Source organism: Myotis brandtii, unplaced genomic scaffold, assembly GCF_000412655.1.
Source record: "Myotis brandtii unplaced genomic scaffold, ASM41265v1 scaffold463, whole genome shotgun sequence".
Classification (NCBI taxonomy): Eukaryota; Metazoa; Chordata; class Mammalia; order Chiroptera; family Vespertilionidae; genus Myotis; species Myotis brandtii.
Genome location: NW_005367694.1, coordinates 2,405,178 through 2,418,472, shown reverse-complemented (window position 1 = coordinate 2,418,472; position 13,295 = coordinate 2,405,178). Strand labels below are relative to the sequence as shown.

Genomic DNA, 13,295 nt, shown 5'->3' with positions numbered 1-13,295 from the left:
CAGATGCAGTTTGAGGTGCCACGGGTCATGGGCACTCGTGTATTTTGGTTGGGGGTCTGTCACCTCAGGGGTCTAAATGGGAGGTACAGAGCGGGGTACACCTGGGGTGCCAGAGTATCCAGGACGTCTGCAGCTGAGACATGGAGATGGGTAGGCCAGTGTGGAGACTGGCATCTGCCCCCCTGCTGGCTTCTTGCTGGTGCCCTGGGGTGCATGGTGGCAGCCTCCTGCCCACACAGTACCCACTGCCTCATGATGTGTTTCTGCAGTTCAGGGAGGCAGGCGGCCCGGCTTTTCTCCGTGCCTCACGTGGTGCAGCAGGAGACGACCCTGGCCTACCTAGAAAACCAGGTGGCAGCAGCACTCACCCTGCAGTCCAGCCATGAGTATCGCCATTGGCTCCTCCTCTACGCACGGTACCTTGTGAACGAAGGTGAGGTCCCTGGTGGTTCCTCCATTCTCCTGGGCCCAGCTCAATCCCTGTCCCAACACAACCCTCCTAAAAACCTGTGAGTCAGGGAAGAGGTACAGTGGCCTAGGGCTCCCTACGTTCCTTTCTCCCAGTCTGCCATGGTCATCCAAGAGGCCCTAGCCTCCAATTCCCTGTCAACATGATGGACACTCAGTCTCCCCACCCCCATCTCCTAGCCTGAGCTGTGATCAGGTCAGCTCAGCAGGCATCCAGCCCATTACAGGCTCCCAGCCCCTGAAGGGAGTGTTCTCTGAGGACCAGCAAGATTGGCAGCAAGAGAGGGTGAGGGCAGAGGATATGTGGAAAGACATGCAAATGTGATGCTCAGACTTCTGTTCTTCCCTCACACCCTTGGAGCATCAGTGGTCAGTGACCCCAGGGAGGGTGTCTTGCAGCATCCAATGTGCTTGCACTCCTCTTCCTTTTCTGAGCCCCCACATGCCCTGGAAAGGCTGGCCTCCTGTCCAGCACCTCCCCTTGTCCCTGCAGCCTAGCTTTCCCCCCAGGGAGGGTGTCTTGCAGCATCCAATGTGCTTGCGCTCCTCTTCCTTTTCTGAGCCCCACATGCCCTGAAAGGGCTGGCCTGCTGTCCAGCACCTCCCCTTGTCCCTGCAGCCTCGCTTTCCCTGCCAGGGCTCTCAGCACCTGCATCTCCTTCCCAGTATATGCCCACCCACACTTGCCCTGTTGTTCAGCAGAAAGCAAGGTGTGTTACAGGAAGTGACCATCCTGTTCTTAGGGTGACCTCCCAAAACCTCTCATCCTCTCTGCTAGGCAAGCATGGAGTCTGCCTTACCAGTCTTCCTTCCGCTTGAACATGGCCTCCAGAGATGGGGCCTGGGAACTGGCCCTCCCTAAGTTCTCCCTGTGTCACCATGAAGTTTACTGAGCAGCCTCCCCCAAACCTCTCCTGGCCTTGCTTTGCTTTTGACATCACCCTCTCCATTTTGTTTATGATTTAGAGGGTAAAAATGAAGTCTAGAAAGACAGAAAAAAAAAGTTCAAACCTCTACAAATTTTATTCCCAGAATTTGTATATCATGTTTCCTCTGATGCAACTACATGTTCTATATACCTTGCAATCCTATATAATCCTATATAATAAAAGGGTAATATGCAAATTGACCAAACGGCAGGACGACTGTTGTTTATGATTTAGAGGGTAAAAATGAAGTCTAGAAAAGACCGAAAAAAAAAGGTCAAACCTCTACAAATGTTACTCCCAGAATTTGTATGTCATGTTTCCTCTGATGCAACATGTTCTATATACCTTGCAATTCTATATAATCCTATATGATAAAAGGGTAATATGCAAATCGACCAAACGGCAGAACGACCAGTTACTATGACGTGCACTGACCACCATGGGGCAGGCGCTCAACGCAGGAGCTGCCCCCTGGTGATCAGTGCGCTCCCACAAGGGGAGCGCCGCTCACTTGCCCACAAGCTGGCCGATGGCTGGCTAGCAAGCACAGCAGCGGTGGTGGTGGGAGCCTCTCCGCCTCTGCGACAGCGCTAAGGATGTCTGACTGATGGTTTGTCAGTCAGACATCCCCTGAGGGCTCCTGTGTCCTGCTAAAAGGCACAGGCCGAGCTGAGGAACACCCCCCCGCCCCTCCGAGTGCATGAATGTCGTGCACCGGGCCTCTAATAAACGGGAGCCTCTCCGCCTCTGCGACAGCGCTAAGGATGTCCGACTGATGGTTTGTCAGACAGACATCCCCTGAGGGCTCCTGGACTGCTAAAAGGCACAGGCAGGGCTGAGGGACCCCGAGTGCACGAGTGCATGAATGTCGTGCACCGGGCCTCTAATAAACATATATACACACACATACATACACACACACACACACACACCTCTGAGGACAAGCATGGCTGACCAACTCAAAGCCCCTCTCCCTTCCCCAGCAGACTCCAGTAATGAGTTTGATATTTACTCTCCAGTCTGTGTGGTCGCCCAGCATGTGTGATCACTGGCATTTCTAAATATTCAGTCTTCGCAAGCCCTCCCCCCTTTTCTGGGATGCTCCTCACACCCCATTCTGCTGGGGAAATGCCTCCTCTGGCTCCTCCGGTTTCCTTCATCCTGGCTGTTGATCAGGACTCACCCTGATGCCCTTTATAAAGCCACTGCCTCCTCTGGGGCCTGCACCCCTTTGTGAAATCACTTCTGCCGCTTGCTCCTCTTCATCTTTCACGTGTCTGTTCCAGTGCCCATACATAAGTCACCTCCTCTCTTTATCCCTTGCTTCCTAACTGTAAAAGGAGAACTCAAGTTTTAATAGGAGACCCCTTTCCTTGAAATTCCTCAGATTCCAGCTTCATCCTCTTATTTCCACTCTCATCTTTGGGTGATTTCATCCATTTCCTGTGGCTTCAGCTGCCCCCAGTGCCTACAGACTCCAGACCTGCCTCTGGCATTTCTGGCATACCACTTGGCTGTGCCCATAACCCTTGACTTGATAGGCCCATGCCTGCTTCTCCTGTCTCTGCTTAGTCACCACCTCCTCAATCTAAACTCATCCCCTCGCCATCTCTTACCTGCTGACCCTGCTGATCTCCTCTCACTGGCTGCCAAGATGTCTTCTCTCAAACCTGACTAGCCCTCTCCCCTCCTACAATTTCCCATAACCTTGGGGGGTCCATCCCACCATCTCTTACCTGCTGACCCTGCTGATCTCCTCTCACACTGGCTGCCAAGATGTCTTCTCTCAAACCTGACGAGCCCTCTCCCCTCCTTCTACAATTTCCCATAACCTTGGGGGGTCCATCCCGAAACTGGCCACATCTCATTTTTTCTCGTTGGCCCAGCACACAGAGGGGCCACTGCATGCATTGTCAAGGGAGTAGGTGAGTGAGTGAGAATCCGTCATTATGAGTCTCAGTGCCCCAAACTGAGAGGCATGCGAGAGGCATTTTGCCCATCATAGGCAACACAGTAAGCCTTTGTTCAGTCTGTTTTGATATACCCAACAACTTAGCATATTCTTGATTTTTTATTTCTTTTTGTAATGTGTTCCTATTTCTGTTTTGTTTTGTTTTGTTTTTGTTCTTTTCTTTTTTTCTGTAATTAGGGTTTGAATACCGACTCCGAGAAATATGCAAGGACTTACTGGGTCCGGTTCACTACTCCACTGGAAGCCAGTGGGAGTCAACGGTAGTGGTAGGTGCTTCTTTCATTCTTGCCACAAGAATTCTCTTGAAAAGTGAAGGTGGAAATTTAAAAAGTAAGCCAAAGTGCTTTGAAATTCTTCCTCATTAGATGTCTATAGCACAATGCCTTGGGTCCCAGCATCAGTGAGCAGGTGAGATGCCTGCACTGCACAATCCAGCAAGAGCTGGGCCCTCAGCATGAGGCCTCAGGGGGGTTCAGCCATGCACTTGTGCTGAGGAAAGCTGCCTGCGCAGGGCTGTGGGTTTGTTCAGGAATGAAGGTGAAAGATCCTTCCCTCCCTCATGGAGCTTGCAGTCTGGTAGGGAGGCAGATATAAGCCAGTGGGCAATTTAGTCAACAAGAAAGGTTTAGACATGGATTATGCTTAGAAGGAAATGAGCAGATCAGTAAGACAAGCATCCCTGGGAAAGGGTGACCAGGGAAGACCTCAGAAGAGGACTTTGAGGATGAGCCAGCTCTGCAGAGCCCTGGGGAGAGTTTCCTGGTGGAGGTGGTAGTACATGCAAAGAGGGCTTGGTACATCGAGGCCACCGTGACTGGGACATACTAGGCAGAAGAGAGGGTGATAAGAGATTAGGCAAAAGAGGTGAGCAGGAAGCAGATCATGGAAGGCTTATGAAGATCCAGAGTTTTCGTCTAGGCAGCAGAAGTTATTGAAGGATTTTACACAGATGTGATGTAAGCTGACATAGAAGACCAGTCAGCAGAGGTGATATGAGCTGACATAGACCAATCAGCAGAGATGATGTGACCTGATATAGAAGACCAGTCAGCAGAGGTGACATGAACTAACATAGAAAACTGGTCAGGCCAGACAGCGTGACTCAGTGGTTGAGCATTGACATATGAACCAGGAAGTCATCACAGTTCAATCCCCAGTCAGGGCACATGCCCGGGTTGTAGGCTTCATCCCCAGTGTGGGGTGTGCAGGAGGCAGCCAATCAATGGTTCTCTCGCATCATTGATGTTTCTTTCTCTCTCTCTCTCTCTCTCTCTCTCTCTCTCTCTCTCTCTCTCTCTCTCTCTCTTCCTCTCTGAACTCAATAAAAATATGTTTTTTAAAAAAAGAAAAGAAAACTGATCAGGGCTTGTTTTTTGTGGGGTTTTTTTGTTTTGTTTTTTTTCAAAAGTCCTGGCAATAAATGCAGGTGACTTGGATCAATATGATGGCTATCAAGAGGGAAAATAAAACAGATTCAAGATGTGTTTTGGAGGCAGAACAAAAAAAGACTTGGTGTTTGGGTGGTTGGATATGGAGTAGGTGAGGAAAAGAGAAAAATGAATGTGTGGTCAGCTCAAGGTTCTTTTGGCTAGTGTATTGATTGAATTGAAAAAGGAGCAGGTTGGTGAGGAATGGGAGAAGTTGTGGGTCCAAGAGTTAGTTTCAGTGCTTCATTCAGTCACTGAGCAAAGACTGATGGAGCACCTTCTCTGGCCAGGCATAGTCTAGGCACAGGGCAGGCAGCAGTGACTAAGGCTGACAGGGACCCCACCTTTATGATCTTCATTCTTGTGGAGAGAGGCAGATTCAAAACAAGTGAACAAGTACATACAAAGTGTTGGGTGGGGGTGGGTGCCATGGAAAAAATATATATAAGGCAGGGGGTAGGGAGTACTGGCAGGATGCAATTTTATATGTTGGGTGATCAAGGAAGACCTAATTGACTGAGCAGAAATCGGAAAAGGTGAGAGATGAAGCCCCACAGATATTTGGGGAAAGAATATCCAGGCGGAGGGAACAGCAAGTATAAAGGCCCTGAGGTTGGAGGTTGGGCGTCTTGCAGCGTAAGAGGAACAGCTGAGCAGAATGGCAGTGGGAGAGTCAGTCTCACGAGGTTCTAAAGGACCTGGTGTATACTTGGCCTCCTCTACTTTTTATTCCCTTTTAAAAAAAATATTTTTTTATTGATTTCAGAGAGGAGGGGAGAGGGAGAGAGAGATAAATACCAAAATTGAGAAAGAACCATTGATCAGCTGCCTCCTGCATGCCCCGCACTGGGGATCGAGCCCACAACCCAGGCATGTGCCCTTGACTGGATTCGAACCCAGGACCTTTCAGTCCACAGGCCAACACTCTACCCACTGAGCCAAACCAGCTAGGACTCCCTTTTTATTATGTTACAATAGATCTTAATTTGGTTGGCTAATAAAAACTTAGAGCTTTGAAGGTATTAGGCTGTGCCACAGACTTTTATCATCCACTATTGTTGCTAAAAACTGCCAGGAATCTGATTTCCATTGTTTTGTAAATTATTTTAGGATCGACCCTTACTTGGTGTTTTGAAGTTTCACAAAGCTCTAAGTCTATGTCTTTCATTCATTCTGTGTATTTTCCTAGGTTCTCTTTGATTATATTCCATTTTCCCCATCATGAGAAATATAATATCCTCTTTTTGGAATCTGTTATATTATTTTTATAGTTTCAGTTCTCCCCATATTTTCATTTTAGTCTTTTATCTACTTGAGCATCGTTCTACTATGAGGAGCCCTTATAGATCTGTTTCTATTTCCTATAAATATTTCTGCTAGTTCTCATTTATATTGTCTTACCTCCTTATGTGCCTGGTTGGTTTTGACTGTCTGCTAGACTTGGTATTTGAAGGATTATTTGTAGAAGTGTTTTGAAGCCTCAGTAATGTTAATCTTCTTCAACAGAGCACTTTTATTTGCTCTTGGCCCTAGCCCTACAAGGCTCCCTCAACCAATTCAGGGATTGAAGTCTTCTGGGCTACCTGGGGACTCAAAGCTGGGTACTAATTAGTGCACGGACTGGTTTACTACCAGTCTACCCTTATTCTAGAGTGCATTTCTTTGGAGACTAGCACAAAGGAAGGGTGATTTATCAGGGACCCCACTTTTCATGAGTCCTATGCCCCTGCTTTGGTCCCCCTAAGCCCTCAAGTCTAATAGATGCTCTGCTCAGCCTCTTCCTCATCAATGAGTGTTCCCAAGCCCTAGCCAGTTTGTCTCAGTGGATAGAGCGTTGGCCTGCGGACTGAAGGGTCCCAGGTTCGATTCCCGGTTGGGGAACATGCCCGGGTTGTGGGCTCAATCCCCAACGTGAGGTGTGCAGGAGGCAACCAATCAATGATTCTCATCATTGATGTTTCTCTCTCTCTCTCTCTCTCTCTCTCTCTCTCTCTCTCTCTCTCTTTCTCCCTCTCCCTTCTTCTCTGAAATCAATTAAAATAAAATAAAAAAATAAGTGTTCCCAAAGCAAAGGTGTTTCTCTCTGGATTTCTACCTTCTCCACACTCCAGCTCAATCCACTAGCACTTGAGCTCTCTGAGGTCTGTTTCTCTTTGTCCAGCTTTGTCCCCTTTCTCAGTGGGAAAGGTTTTTCTGAATTCCCTATAAGAACACCTCACCTCTAGGCAGCCTGATGGGCTATCTGCTGAGGTGGGAGACAGGTAGGCCAGTGCCCAACCAACCACTCCTGTGGGGCTTCACTCTGGGAGCCTTAGGGCAAAATGTCAGCAAGAGCTCTACGTAACAGTTCTCTGTCTCAGCCTGAAGGTAAGCCTTCTAGGCTAGTGTGGTCAGGCAAAAGGGAGCACAGACAGGCCACTGATTCATGGCCATGCACTCTCCCTGCCTCCTCCTCCCGGCTGGTGGTTTTTGCTATCTCTGAGTAGGATGCCTTATTAGGGATTTGCCCAGGAGAGTCTGTGGCTTCCTTCCTAGAAGCACTGTCAGTGTGGTCCCACTTGCTTAAACTGCTTAAAATAGCTGGTCTGCTCATAGTGCGTGGGCAAATCCATGACAAAATTTCTAGAAATTGCTTTGTGGGAATTCTTATATATTAGGGAAGTTACTCTTTGTGATATGAGCTGCTAGTATGCCTCCAAAGATCCAGGGGACTCCAAAGATCCAGGCTTCTTTCCCTCAAGGATCATGACTCAGTGTGCATAGGAGGGAGGTGGAAACAGAGGGTTGAGGCACTAAGCAGCCATCCTTCAGGTGCCTGAGCTCTGTGCTCACCACTGTCTCTTCAGCCAGGGCCTGCTATTGGAAGCCCCCTCTGCAAAGGTCTTTATTGTAGGACCTGTGTCATTGGCCAGAGAGAGGGTGATGAGCTGTTTCCAGGCTGCTGCCTGAAACAGTGAGGAGCATCGCCCATTACTGAGCCCTGGGTAGGAGATGATACTTGATGGCTGTTGGTATTGAAACCAGCCTTCAGGCCAGAAGGTAGATCCTCTTGCAGCTTGTCCCTGGTGCTATAGACCATCTGAAATTTTTACTTTGCTAATAGCAGTTTATTTGATATCCTTTCATTTTCTTAAATAGAGTTTTTCAGGTTTTAATTTTAATTTTATTTTATTATTTTTTCTTTTTTTTGGTTTTTTAAATTTCTTGGTGATTTTTTTTTAATTGATTTCAAAGAGGAAGAGAGAAATAGAAACATCAATGATGAAAGAGAATTGTCATCAGCTGCCTCCTGAACACCCCACACTGGGGATCAAGCCCACAACCCAGACATGTGGCCTGACCAGGAATTGAACCTTGACTTCCTGGTTCATAGGTTGAAGCTCAGCCACAGAGCCACACCAGCCAAGCCCAAACTTTTTTTATTAGAGACCAGAGAATAAACATTTCAGGCTTTGCAAATCCATATGATCGCTTACAACTACTCAACTCTGCGTTGTAGCATAATATGTAAACAAATAGGTAGGATGGATTTGGCCCAAGCCAATTCACAATCTACATGAGATCTGTTATTTTGTTGAGGTTTGCTTTTAGAGCAATTTTTCTTATTTCCATGTGTGCCAAAGAAGAATTTGTGTTCTCTAGTTCTGAGGGCCTTAATGTCCTAATGATCATGTTTACGGAATGTTTGGTTTGAATTACCTGAATTACCTTTCTGGACACATCCCTAATGGAGTGTGTATTAAAATCTCCCTGTAAGCGTAGTTTTGTCCCTCTCTCCTGACTTTCTCTTTTTCCAAAGATGATTTTGTTTCAAACTCTACTTTGATAATTGTAAAACACACACTTTTTTTTTTAAGACCAACATAAACTTTAGCAAGAGGTTGATCACATTACTTTTCATATCTCTTTTAGCATCATCTCTATTTATTTCTTCTTAATTTTGAGTACTTTCTAGAACATTTTCAGGGTGGATCTTTACTGTGGTAAACATTCTGAGGTCTTACAAGCCTAAGATTATTTTTTATTACATCCTCTTACGTGAATAACTGTTTGGCTGGATGAAAAAGTAGATTGAGTTTTTCCCCAGTATATTTAAAATACTACTTTATTGTGCCTCTTGGTATCTCTTCCTTTGTAGTGATATGCTCTTGTTTTTTAAAACTTTTCAGAATTTTTTTGTGTTTGATATCCATAGATTCTGTGTATTTCATTCTAATGTATCTAAAATACCTTTTTTTTATATATCTTCATCAGCACTCAATGAAGCCTTTCAACCTAAGACAGTTCCTTTTTCTTTAATTGTGTGAAATCTATCCATATTATTTCTTCAAATATTTCCTTCTCTCTTTTGTGTCTCTCTCCTGTGGGACTCATGTAGATGTTGGGCCCATTTCCATACTTCATCTGTCCTTACTTTATCTTACAGTCTCTTCCCTTACAGTTTCCCCTCTGCATGCCTCCCTGCTCGAGCACTGGCTGCTCTTCCATCTGATCCACTTGACTCGGTCTTCAGCAGGGTCCATTCTCCTGCTAATTCCATCTCCTTTAACCACTGTATTGCTCAGACTTAATCCCAGACTTTGTTCTTTTCTGTAATTCTTTGTGTGGTTACCATGCTGCTTTAACATTTGGACCTTCTCTTCTAATGGTCAATATTTTTGGTTAGTGGTTTTCCCTTTGCAGTAGCTGTGTTCCTCGGGGTTCTGTACAGTGGAGACCCTGCCTGGCAGTGCATGTTGCAAAGGGTCCAGGCAGACCTTGGTGCCAGTGCACCCAGGCATGGAGGAGATGTGGGCAAGAGCCAAGGGCAGACCCTCCCCCAGGACTGTAAAACCAAAGCCAGTCATTGACTCCGAGGTGCCACCTCACCCCTGGGCTTGACCTCAGACCCCTGGAGGGCATATGCATGAGGGAGCAGCCCACCTCAGGTGGCCATCTACTTGTCCCTCTACCCTGATATTCTACTTGCATCCTCCTCTGGAAGGCCAAGCTACTGTGGTCACTGAACAGTGCAGTTGAAGGCTAGTGGTGACTGTGCCAGCAGACTTAAGGGGCACAGAACCACCCTGGTTTTCTCTGCAGTATCCTTGCACTGTGTCCTTCCCCTGCACCCTGCCACCCACCCCACACGCCCAGGTCAGCCTTTCAGCTCTCCCAGGGCTTCTTAGCGTGCAGAGATATTTTTCTCATCCATCTCTGGTTTCTCCAAGGGGTCCCTAGGGGTCAAATGGGCAGGCACAAGGGTCTCTTTTAGGCCAGGAAACCACCCACAGTCTAGGTCTCCTCACTGACACTTGCACTGAGCCGTCATTTCTGTGCCCACAGGGTCTACGGAAGAGGGAGCTACTGAAGGAACTGCTGCCAGTCATCGGGCAGAACCTCCGCTTCCAGCGTCTCTTCACCGAATGTCAGGAACAGCTCGACATCCTAAGGGACAAGTAGCCTGCCCACATCTGCCCCAACTACAACCAGGGCAGGGCCACCTCTCACCTTGTCGGGCTATAGTAGGACAAGGAGACACTGGCAGGAGGTGGTCTGTTGCTGCTCCCGTGGAAGGGGGCAGCTCTGCTGGCAACTCGTCCCTCTCTCCAGGACCCCCACGCCGAGCAGGGGCTGGGGCTCCGCCCTGCTGCCCTGGGATCAGCGAGGCACACCCAGACCGACCGTCTTCAGCACGGTCCAGAGGTGGACACTAGCCCCTGCCACTGCAGGTGCCGTGCTGCTTCAGCTATGACGAATGAGCCATTTGTGAAGAGAGAGCCCTGAGATGTATTAGTGTATTATGCAGTCAGTAGACTGACCGAGACCTATGTAAAAGGAAAGACTATTCCAACACAAAGACTATTTTTGTACTAGAATTTGCTAACTTGTAATACGGAATTTTCCTTTTGGCCAATAATCAGGATTTCCCTATAAGTCACTTGAACATTGGTTACTTGTAGGAAAAAATTTAAACTCTAATTATGACAGCTACATTGAAAAATAATTGTACTGAAATTAACTTGTCTATCTTCATTTGGTTTTAATTTTTAAATGTTTGTAAAAAGAGACTGTTTGGGGGGGATAGGGCAGAGGGTGGGTGATTTCTTTTGTAAGTGTAAAATAAATGAACACGCATTGGATACCAAATCATCCTGATTCCCCCTGCCTTTCCTTCAACTTCCACCTTTCTCCCACAACTGTGGATCCCTCCTGAAATGGAGAATGACAGAACATCATAGCCAGAAGGGATCTTTGATGTCATCTGATACCACCACTCCCACCCCAGCCCCTCCTTGTGGAAATTCATTTCTCAAGGGGGAGGTCACTTCCCTGGTCATACAGCATCTTAGACAGAGCTGGGGCTCTCAGGCAGTCCACCTCGCATGGTTCTTCTTCCAAACCAGCCATTGAGGTCCTTGGTTCTGGCTGGGCTGTGCCCCAGGTCCCTGATCATGCTGGGCACCAAGGACTGTGGCAGACTTGCTGATTTCATGGAAGGAAATCAGTAAGTAAAGACATGTTTTCTGAAGTATTATGTCTGGAAGCTGAGAGTTTCTTGGAAAGTGGTCTAAGAAGCTGACCCACAGGAGAGGAGAGAGCTAGAATCACAGAATCTTCAAATTTGGTGAGGGCTGGGCACCTGCACCCCTGGGTCATGGACCTCATTGTCACCTCCCTGCCAGCCGTGTGTGATCCTGAATCCGAGGAAGGAGGCCTGGACTCGGGATCAGAAAGCGCAGGCGACTCTGGCCACTGGCACCTCTCTGACTGCTTCCCTGCCTGGAGGCCATCTCCCTGCCTGTCTCATCTGTCTGGTGGCTGGATGAGACCCAGGCACATATGCATGCCTGACATGGCCAGCACACAGGCGGATATGGGCATAGACACCTCAAAAGCCAGGCTGCAAGTGTGAACTTTTCTTCAAGGAGTAAGGAACCAAAGATGCTCTGTGGCCAGGCATCTCCCTTAACTCTGCAGTGAGATGTTGAGAGCTTCGGGCCTACAAGCTACACATGGCTGAAGAACTGACAGGCCTGTCTGGGGTCTGAACCAGCAAAAATCTGTGCCTTACTTTTCAGCTGTCAAATGGAACTGAGGTTAAGAAAACATGGTTGTGAGAACTAACTGGGATCATGTAGGCAACGTCCTGGCACTTGGCAATGCTCTGTTGAAAACTTTGGCAGTCAGTGTTTTTACACTACTATTTGGACAGGAAGACAAGAAACAAAGTTGGAGACTTCTGCTTTCAGCCGAGATGAGTAAGGGGCCCAATTGTCCCTCCTGTCTGAAACAACCAAAGGGACAAAATACATGGAACAAATTACTGGTCTTAAGACACTGGTTATCAGAAAACAAAGGACAGTGATCCCTGGGAGATGGAAAACAAGATGAGCCCTACGACTGCAAAAATCGACTCTATTGTTAGGTGATGGGGCTACACAAAAACAAAGGACAGTGATCCCTGGGAGATGGAAAACAAACAAGATGAGCCCTACGACTGCAAAAAATCGACTCTATTGTTAGGTGATGGGGCTACACGGATGCTGAAAGGGCAGTCTGCAGAGGTACTACAGGGAAAACCATTTTAATTTGAAAGTGAACAGTCTATTCTCTAACATTTTTGGCTACTAGACTGTAAAGCTATTGTGCAGATAATCGCATCATCGCTGTGTTGTTCATGGTAGAAAATAGCAAGTGAGCAACCTGAAGCATTCAAGAACGATAGCGCTCACTCTGGGAGTGCCAACGCAGAATGCCAAAGGCGTCCCCTTCCCTGGCAAACATCTTTTATGCAGCTGAGACATCTGCATTCAAAACGCATGTTCAAATGGTCCCTCTGAAATCAACTGGCCGCTGGGCAAAGGTGCGGCTTCTAGTTATGGACCTGCCACTATTATGTATTCTTGTGCAACCACAAGCAAGCCAGGCGACCCTCAGTTGGTCATCTGCTGCTAGATGCGATCTTTGCAGACTCTTCACACTGATACTCTGACACAGTATTCTCTAGAAATCATATCAGCCATGAAGGATGTTTCCTAAAGGAGCAGGTGCTGAGCCTGGGGCAGGAACACATCTGTCACACACACATACTTGGAAGCTGCCTTTTAGTTTTGGGCATATCTTTGCATTTTAGAAATTGTCCCTGAACCCGCCGGCCGGTGTTGCTCAGTGATTGAGCATCGACCTGGGAACCAGGAGGTCACAGTTCGATTCCGGCCAGAGCACATGCCGGGTTTCGGGCTTGATCCCCAGTGTGCAGATGCAGGAGGCAGCCCAACGATGACTCTCTCTTCATTGATGTTTCTATTTCTCTCCCTTCCTCTCTGAAATCAACTTTCTGAAAAGTGTCCCTGAACCCAACTGCCCAGAAGTTGAGGTAGAATTTATGTAGAGATGCAAGGCCCTAGGCAAGGGCGGCCGGTGACTCAGTTTACCTCTCCTGAAAACCCCATCACTCCCCGAACTTGCTGAGGGCAGCCCACACCCGGTCTGGCGCCCAGGCTCACCCGCAGCAAG

General features: G+C 47.7%; 1 protein-coding gene across 1 annotated transcript in view; it reads left to right on the top strand.

Annotated features, from left to right (window-relative positions):
* Positions 1-10,325, top strand: part of LOC102248164 (protein HIRA) — a 47,517-nt gene extending 37,192 nt beyond the window's left edge. Inside the window, exons 22-24 of the mRNA XM_014547029.1 lie at positions 270-433; positions 3,547-3,635; positions 10,122-10,325. Of these exons, the coding sequence (XP_014402515.1) occupies positions 270-433; positions 3,547-3,635; positions 10,122-10,238 (370 nt within the window). The 3' untranslated portion in view covers positions 10,239-10,325. The remainder of the gene's footprint in view (positions 1-269; positions 434-3,546; positions 3,636-10,121) is intronic.
* Positions 10,326-13,295: the final 2,970 nt, after the last annotated feature.